The sequence below is a fragment of the Dendrobium catenatum genome, unplaced genomic scaffold (assembly GCF_001605985.2).
Source record: "Dendrobium catenatum unplaced genomic scaffold, ASM160598v2 fragScaff_scaffold_1117, whole genome shotgun sequence".
NCBI lineage: Eukaryota > Viridiplantae > Streptophyta > Magnoliopsida > Asparagales > Orchidaceae > Dendrobium > Dendrobium catenatum.
In genome coordinates, this window is record NW_021319579.1 from 1,992,602 (window position 1) to 2,001,655 (window position 9,054).

Sequence of the window (9,054 nt, forward strand, 5' to 3'; positions counted from 1 at the left end):
TATATATATATATATATAGGGTTTAGGATTGTGAGAATTTAAAGGGCCAAGTAACTCAATTGGAGGCTAGAGAGAGTGAGTGAAGTGGGGGTTGTGGGGTCACAATGTGGAGATCATGATGACATGGGGTTGGATTCTCAAGATGGTTTGGCGAAGCAAGAATAGTGGGGTGAGCATGCCTTTAGTTGGTGAAGTAGCAACATGGCTCCTAGAGTAGACAAAGTTGTGACACGTGAGGGAAACACTCAAATACAAATTACAGTTATGGTTGATGGGGCCAAGTAGTGTGTGAACAAGGAACTTAGGATATGCACGCAGAAGTAGCGTCACAATGTGCAGATTGGGAGTTTTGAATTTCACACAAGCGATAGAAGCAGCAAACATGTGTGAGGGTGAACTGCAGGAGAAGGTGGCATCACGATGGGCAATGCAACACCACGAGAGTAGGCGATGTGGCAAAAGGGCAAGGTGGCATTGCATCTCAAGCCTTAGGACTCAATGATAGTACAGAGAGAGAGAGAGAGAGAGAGAGATGAATTCCAAAATAATCCTCAGATTATTCATGTATTGCTAATTTAGTCTCTGAGTGTCACGCTGCTCCAATTTAGTCCAACAATATAAAATTGATCCAAAATTGGCTCTCGTGTAATAATTGTGATATAAAATTGATCAAAATTTAATACCAAAAGGAGCATTTTGAATTATTTTAGTATAGTCAAGAAATTATATTGGTGCAATGTGAAACACTATGACTAAATTTGCATATACAAATAGTCGAGGGACTATTTTGAAGTTATATATATATATATATATATATATCTTTAATTTCATGATTTAAGCTATTATTGTAACTTAAGCATATCTGTGAAAGATAGACAAAAGAAAAATGACTGCTAAAGGGTAAAACAATGATCTTAGATGTCTTCTACTCAAATAAAGGAGCTTACAAGGATGTTGTTTAGAGACATGGACAAATGCTACAACTATACGGAAATTTTTCATGCAAACTACCGTTTGTTCCACCAAAAGAGTTGAATTGTAGATACAAATCATTCACTAAATGTTAAAGGAAACCTCCTATTACAGAAGAAAATACTTGGAAGTTCTACTAAGGAGAATGGAAAACACTTACATCTCTGTCAAAGTCCAACATGAAGCATCTCTTGACATCATCCTTGGTTGGCTTGCAGCCACAACGGTCACGCCGCGAAGTTAAATCTGAAAATTTTGTGTAAGTATAATGCAGCACAGCAGCTTCTTCTAACTTGATCTCACTACCAAACAACAAAAAAAACACATTAAATTTTGTTAAAGGGAAAAAGAAAGGTTACACAGAGAAGATAAAATATAGTGGCATGAAATGGATGAAATAGATAGTGTGAAACATCAAAAGAGTTTTTTTTTTTTTTTTTTTTTTTTTTTTTTGCATTAAATACAAATATAGTAAACCATCTTACTTAGGGGACTTCATATAGTTATGCCACCTATGAGCACCATTGGGGCGAAGATGATCTTGAACTCGAGCAGCTGATTTTCCATTTCCATAGGTCAGAAAATAGTTAGGATTACCGCGTGTTGCTTCCTTGTACATTGAAAAATAGGTATCCTTCGGAAGATGATCATAGTTCTTCTTAAACATCGAGACCTGCTCACAGAGTAAGATTGACAGAATTCTGAAACTGCTATCTGGTCTTTGTAACATGTTTATATTTCTATCAAAACTAGAAAATAATCAAACAACAGCTTCCATACAAAAGCTTTCATAACTGCAACTCAATGTTCACCATGCAGGAATAATCTATCAATCAGCAGTAAGCATGAGTCTCCATTTTTTATTTTGAACTAACCATCGATGAACATTATACTGCCACAGCAGAGTATTCTATAGAAAGGCATCCACCCTACAAAGCTAGATGAAGCAGTTTTGCAATAGTGCAGAAACAACAATAACTTCACAGAGGGAAAATTTTTAATTTATCAAACAACTACGTTTATTGCGCTTATGTGCAACAGTCAAGTTCTTCTAAAGTGTTATTGCACTCAAGACTTGGAGAAAACTAGGAGGCCCATCCTAGGAAACCATAAAGTTCCATGGGATATTTTAATCTAACCTCATGCAGTTCACATCTTCATAGACATGTTTCTTCAGTAAAAACATAGTCTAGGGACGCCTTAAGAGACATGTCTCTTCACTGAAATGGATCGTTGTAATAGCCTAGGGATCATTTAGTAGGGCTCATTGCGAATATATGCCAAGGCGATATTTCTCAAAAACAGTATGCTACAACGAAGTAGAAAACAGCATGAGTTTTACAATTTTTAAATCACCATTTTAACATGGAAAACTCAACAATTAAACTTTTATATTGCTGGAGTACATCACATATTGGAAAAAGTGCTTAGACAAATTTGGTGTTTATTACCTGAATTGCTTCCATTGATCCCTTATGATAGACTAATGCACCTGTTTTGAAGCTATTTTTTTTCTTTTATCTTCAGGTAGCTTAATTTGCCAAAACTTCTTTTATCTTTCTGCCTTTATGCATTTGTTTAATTCTTCAAAGCACATGCTTCCCCGAAAACATTATTAAAACATACAATTTGATAGTGACAAGGTTAAGGAATCTAATTTTGTTTTTCTAACAATATAAGTTTTTATATACTTAATTTTCAATGTCTTATGCACGTAACTTCAGTTCACTCATAGGCTATTACTATATCAAGATGGTGTTGGTCTTTTATCCCAAGAATCCATGTTAAAATTAACATACACACACAAAAAGGAAAACAAAAGCCATTCATCACAGGAATGAACTACTATAGAATTTAATCAAGGTAAGCATCAATCAAATGATTCTTATCAAACACAAATAGGATGTGTCATCATACATACAAATATTCTACTTGTCTAAAGAAGATACTAAGGTATTCACAACTCATAACTTGGATTTTATGAGCGTATGAAAAAAGTGAAGATTGTGTTGGGCATAGTTTTAAGTAATTGGGGTGATTCTACGCATTATAAAAGAAAAAGGTATGGGTGTATGAAAAAAGTGAAGATTGTGTTGGGCATAGTTTTAAGTAATTGGGATGATTCTACGCATTATAAAAGAAAAAGGAGAACACATTTTTGAAATTGAAGCGACGTAAAATAGAACAATTAACAGTCAAGGATGCATTTCAATTTTGTGATTGATTTCCGAATTGCCATCAACCCACAACCCTTTTATCCAGTAGAATGGAAATGAAGATCTTATCATGACCAAGTAAATTAATCTACTTTTTTTCAAGCACAAGAATTATATTAAAGACAAAATGATCTTGATTCAAAATTCTCTATTAATTAAGCCACTCAATTGTAGCATTACACTAGCATTTCACCAAACCTTCTTCACACACAACAACAACAACAACATCAAGCCTTTATCCCACATCTTCACATCAAGCCTTTATCCCACTTCTTCACACACTACTCCGGGAAAAAAATCATCTATTCTATTAATATAAGGACTATGCATCTAAATTATTTCCATTGTCTCCCATATAGAAATATATTGAATTGTAGACTGAAATTGTATCAGAACTCTTTAAAACTTTCCACCTTTTCAATTATTTTCCAGTTCTATTCATTTACCAAGATAATTGATTTTTTTCCAAAATCCACAACAGTAAAGTTTGCTTAATGTAAGAATTTGCAAATCTTTCTTTCTTCTTTTATATATTTCATATGTGCTGAAAATCCAAGAAGGCCATAACAATGCATCCAATTTGTTTCTCTCGGTTTTAACATCATTTCAGATATATGGTAGCAGTGCTCGTCATTGGAGTCAAGCATATGTTAAATCTCCTTTTCCAATCCCACAGTTTTGTGTTTTATAGAATTCATTTAAAGGGTTTGAGGTAACAAGTTCCTTGTGTCCATGTCTCACATTTTTCCAAGCCAATCTGTATCCCATAAGATATGCTGACCATATTTTTCTTCTACTTTCCCCTAGAATATATGCTTTTAAAAGATATTTGATTCTATACCTGATCCCAAATTTGGTTGATTAGGCTATAGGTATAAGGATCTTTATGAAATAATAAATAAGTTGTCCGGTTTTCAGTTGGGACTTGATTTATCCTCGTTTGGGGTCATAAATGGATTATTATTTTCTTAGTAACTCAGCCCATATTATTTGCCTGCTTGTGAATTTAAAGCACAATACTTTACAATTTAGGCTTCATTTGGAACAGTTTTTTGCCACTGCTTTTTAGCTGCTTCCAAGATATTTTTGTATTAGAAAACTACTGTAGAAAGAAATAAAAAAACTATCCCAAACAAAGACTTAATTTATTTTATATACTCAATATCAATACATCTTAGAGTTCATCATGACAAGAGCCTTCGCTCATGGGGATATATATTTTTTATTAGGGATTACTATCTACAACAAAATAAGGACAATGTACTATCAATAATGTTAGATCATAAAAAAAGATATAACCACTAGTACTATGACTTCTTATCCTCCTACTTTTTTTTTATTTGTTATCCTCCTCCTACTATATACTCATCATCAATATATCTTAGGGTTTGTCATGACAAGAGCCTTCGCTCATAGGGCTATATTTTTCATTAGGGATTACAATATGCAACAAAATAAGGACTATATACTATCAATAATATTTGATCATGAAAAAGATATAACCACTAGGACTATGGCTTCTCCTTATCCTCCTCCTACTACTCCTATGCCTACTGCTCCAGTGCCTACTCCAACTAATAACAATAAAACAATAATAATTTGAAGCACCCCGCTTGTTTGGGTGAAACATGTGAGAACCGGGATAGAACAAAGGATCCAGAACCCAAGCTCCTAAATGCATTGTCAGTCGAATCACCTGAACCAAAGTGTCCGCCAAAAGATCCTTATTATGCAACTGTTTGTATGTTTCTTTAGCAAATGATAGTTATACATAGAAATATTAATCAAATTAGAGCGTACCCAATGCATGAGCCTACTACAAATGATAAGTCAATTAGTCCTGCATAAGTTTAAAATGATGAAATCCCATTTCAGCTACTCAAATGCTTGAAAAATGGCACGAAAGGGAAAGGTCATTCAAAATAATTGATCCAACAAAGTTTCAAGGTGGCATCACCAAGAATAAAAAAGAAAGCAAGAAAATGCATAATTTAACCCAATCTGAATTTCAGGCTTCACGCTTGAAATCTAAGTTGTAAGCAGCTTTGTATAACATAAAGAAGGGACTAGGAACTACCGAATACGATTTTTTTACTCAAGAACATACATGCACAGAAATAAACATCAAAATTTAACCGCTAGTACAGTAGAGGCATCATCAAATTAATCTAAGCAGTGGTAAGTTGAGCTTCAAGGGGAGAAAAAGGTATCATTTACCTCGCTAAAAGGATCTTTAATATCATCCCGCTCAATGCTACTTTCCTAGAACACGTAAGGTAAAGTGCCTTAGACCTGCCACACGTGATTGTGTTTACTATGGAGGATGAAATCTTACTTACATAATTTGGAAATATCACCATATCAACATTGCTAGGAACATCAGATAACAATTGTCTTAAAGAGTACTCTTGGGCCCCAGCTGGATGTATCAACTCATCAGTGTCAAGATGGATGATCCAATCCATTCCTGCATCCTACATACAACAACATAGGTCAATTTTGCGTTTCCTAGATAAATTATTATACCTATGACCTTCCTAAAAGATTCATTACTCAAACCAAAATAGCAGGAGAAATAGAACAATTCAACGCCTAGAAGAAAAATGTATGCATCTGTTAATAATAAAATTATGCAACAAAAATGAAATAAAGAACTGACAAGAAATAATCTTAGTTGACTAAATATTACACATACGAGAAACGTTCATTTCGGATATGCAATAAATCATACCCGAGCCATAACGATAGCCATTTCCATGTTAAGCGACTGCTTGACAAATAGTTCATAATTGCATGGCTTGTAAAAGAACCCTGCAAGCCAATGCTCATTCCAAATACGGCTGGAATACAAAGAAAAATAATTCTCAGTTTAATGACAATAATCGGATATAAATCATCACGAAAAAAAACCTGCACAACTAGTTACAAGCAATGAGTAGGCCTGTTACAACATTACATTAGATAATTTAAAACAGGAAAGTATTGAAGTAAAATTGATGTCTATAAGAACAATTCTCATAATAAATAAGATTCGCATAAAATTTAGCACTGTATGTAGTATGCGATACAAAACATTTAAGGGTCAAGACTTTTTTAATACAAATACAATGATGCAATGGTTGTAAATTGAAAAAATAAGGTTCCACAAACCAAAGACCACTAAATACATAAAATTTCATTTTCTTAATGTGAAAACTCAAAAAAACTCGAAAGTCTTACCAAAGTGATCATGCATTGCTCGATTAAATTCAAAGAAAACAACTAATAAAATTTCAAACCTAGAAAAAATCAGTAAATAAATGATTTTCTTTTTTGTCGCAACCAATAATTCAAATTTCAAAATCTGACCAAAATCAAGAATCATAATTCAATTTAAATTTCAAATCTCGTTGCTATCATACATGTCCATAATAAATAAAAAACCACCTTATGCACCTGCAACAAATAGACTCCCCTGTTGAAATAACATCATAACAAAGGCACTCAAAGCCAGCTGCATAATCAAATCCATCAAATAAGAGCATAGCAAAGGAGCTCAAAACCCTCTATAGGAAACAATCAAACAAGAGCACAACAAAGGTGATCAAAGCTTGCTACAAAAATCCAATGAACAGCAGTGTCAAAGTGTCCAAAATCTACTAGTAGAGTATGCGTAGAACACTTTTTTTCGGTATAAGGCTCTTAAATAATCATTTGTATTGATTAATTTCATATTTTCATTTTTCATCAAAGTAATGAAAAAGTGTTAAAATTTAAGAGCCTGCAACCAGATAAATTTTGTGTGCATGTACCATGATCTCGGCAACTTATAATAAATCTATATTACATAACTCTAAACCCCAAAACGTCCTTCATGAAGTATCCTGATAAAATAAATAGCAAAAGGTCAAGAGGATGATTAAGGAATCTCTCAACATAAACATGCAATTACCATGAACTCATCAATACTTCTATTAATGAATAAAAATTAATTTTATTTATTAGATGTATTGTAAGGCCCAAGCTCAAGTTGCCCAAGCTCAAGTTAAAACGATTAAAGGTTGAACAAATAATTTTAAATTAAATATAAATAAAAAATATTTAAAATGTAAAGTAAATGATATATCATTATATGTGTAATTAGCTATAAAATAAAATAATTGTCATACATTATTTAGTACTAATAAACAGTTATATTTTTTAATTTGAATTCAATTTAAAAAATAACATGCATGATGTGCTAGTTAAGTATTATTTAAAATAATTATTTTAAAATTAAAATTACATCATGCATTATATTCAAATTTTGAATACCATCATGATGTGAAAGTAACCTTTCAAATATGTTTGAATTTGAATTCAAAACTATAAAATTAAAATGCAACATATATCATCTTCAAATTTAAAAGTGATAATATGCACGATATGATAATTAACTTTTCAATATTTTTTGATTCAAATTAAATAAGCTGGTCATGTGACAGCCATAAATTGCACCAAGTGCTCACATGTTGGTTCCACGTATACTAGTTTAGCATACAAAGATATGCGATCATAACATTTTCTTAAATCTACATGAAAAAGATGTAGTCAACACAAGAGGCTCCCTCTAATAGCAGAGTCTAAGAGGGACTAATGCTGGGAATATAACAAATAAGGTTTAAGTTAAGTTTTGATAATACAATACTCATCTAAAGTTTTTACTACCTATTACGATATGCATGTTGGGTAAGCTTGGTTCATAAGCTGGTTTAGCGAGGGTGTCTTAGTGTTTCAGGGTGTTTATGGGTAAACTCAATTGATAATAGATCATAAGCTAATTGGGTCCTCGGGGAGGACCTAAGGCTTGGTTGGGCTACCGCCTAGGTTGAGAAGGCTATTAGATTTCTACCAATATTCTATGAGTTTACCTTGGCTTAGAACTAGACCACCTAAGCAAGTCGTAAATTCAATGAATCAAAGTAAAAAAGTTTATGGATAAGCTCAATTGATCCGAGATCCTAGGAAAATTAGATCCTCTAGGACCTTGGGTCTAAAACTTATGTTAAGCTAGCCCCTAGGTTGGGCTAGGTCCATTAGACCTCTAAAGGTTTCTATGAATTGCCGACAACTCTCTACATATTTTAAAATGTCTTATCAATGTAAAACATCAACATGAATGATAAGAAATATATGAAAGCAAGTTAGGCAAGGTTATGACCCCTCCACCTATCCCATACCCAAACAAAGTGATGTAGGACTAAAATGCATGCAATGGTTTTATTAAGAGCTTGCACAACTTATTGACTAGAGAGATAACAACTATAACTATTAGCAAATAAAACGATGAATCAAAACATAAGAGCGGTCACTTTCGTTTAGGCTAAATTGCATGCAAAGAGATTTGAATCAACAAAATATCATAGAAAAAACAGTATCATGCAAAGTAGTAGCTTTCAACGAAAATCTCTAATCTAACAATAAGATTAGAAGCAAGTGAATGCACTCAAACCCTACGTTTACTAAGCTTACCAGAATCGGGCAAACGCGACCTTCATGACTATAATCAAATCACAAGAAAGGATTAGACTTTAAGTACGAGAGGTATGCTCCAAGCTGCTGTCCAAGGTTTTCCCAAGGGGAAAACTGCTGTCTCAACTGTCCGACACAGGGAATCTTACTGTTTGGGGGTCTCCCGGAGGTCCGTCGTGCTGCAACAAAGCTTCCACAGCAGATTTTGCCTGTTTGGAAGCCCGGAGGTGCGGCTGCTGTCCAAGCCTTCCCCAAAGGAAGAAGGCTGCGTCCGAGACCTTCCGGATTCGACGTCGCTGCTGTACAAACGCTCGGACACAGATTGCGTGTCCAAGAACACCCCACAAGCAGCTTACATCCTGTTCAGTTGCCGAGA

At 33.8% G+C, this 9,054-nt stretch overlaps 1 protein-coding gene across 1 annotated transcript in view; it reads right to left on the reverse strand.

Moving 5' to 3' along the window:
* Positions 1-9,054, reverse strand: part of LOC110103257 (glycosyltransferase-like At2g41451) — a 30,777-nt gene that overhangs the window by 11,039 nt on the left and 10,684 nt on the right. Inside the window, exons 4-8 of the mRNA XM_028698635.1 lie at positions 5,920-6,028; positions 5,528-5,662; positions 5,406-5,450; positions 1,458-1,645; positions 1,133-1,274 (exon numbers count right to left, since the gene is read on the reverse strand). Coding sequence (XP_028554468.1) covers positions 1,133-1,274; positions 1,458-1,645; positions 5,406-5,450; positions 5,528-5,662; positions 5,920-6,028 — 619 coding nt within the window. The remainder of the gene's footprint in view (positions 1-1,132; positions 1,275-1,457; positions 1,646-5,405; positions 5,451-5,527; positions 5,663-5,919; positions 6,029-9,054) is intronic.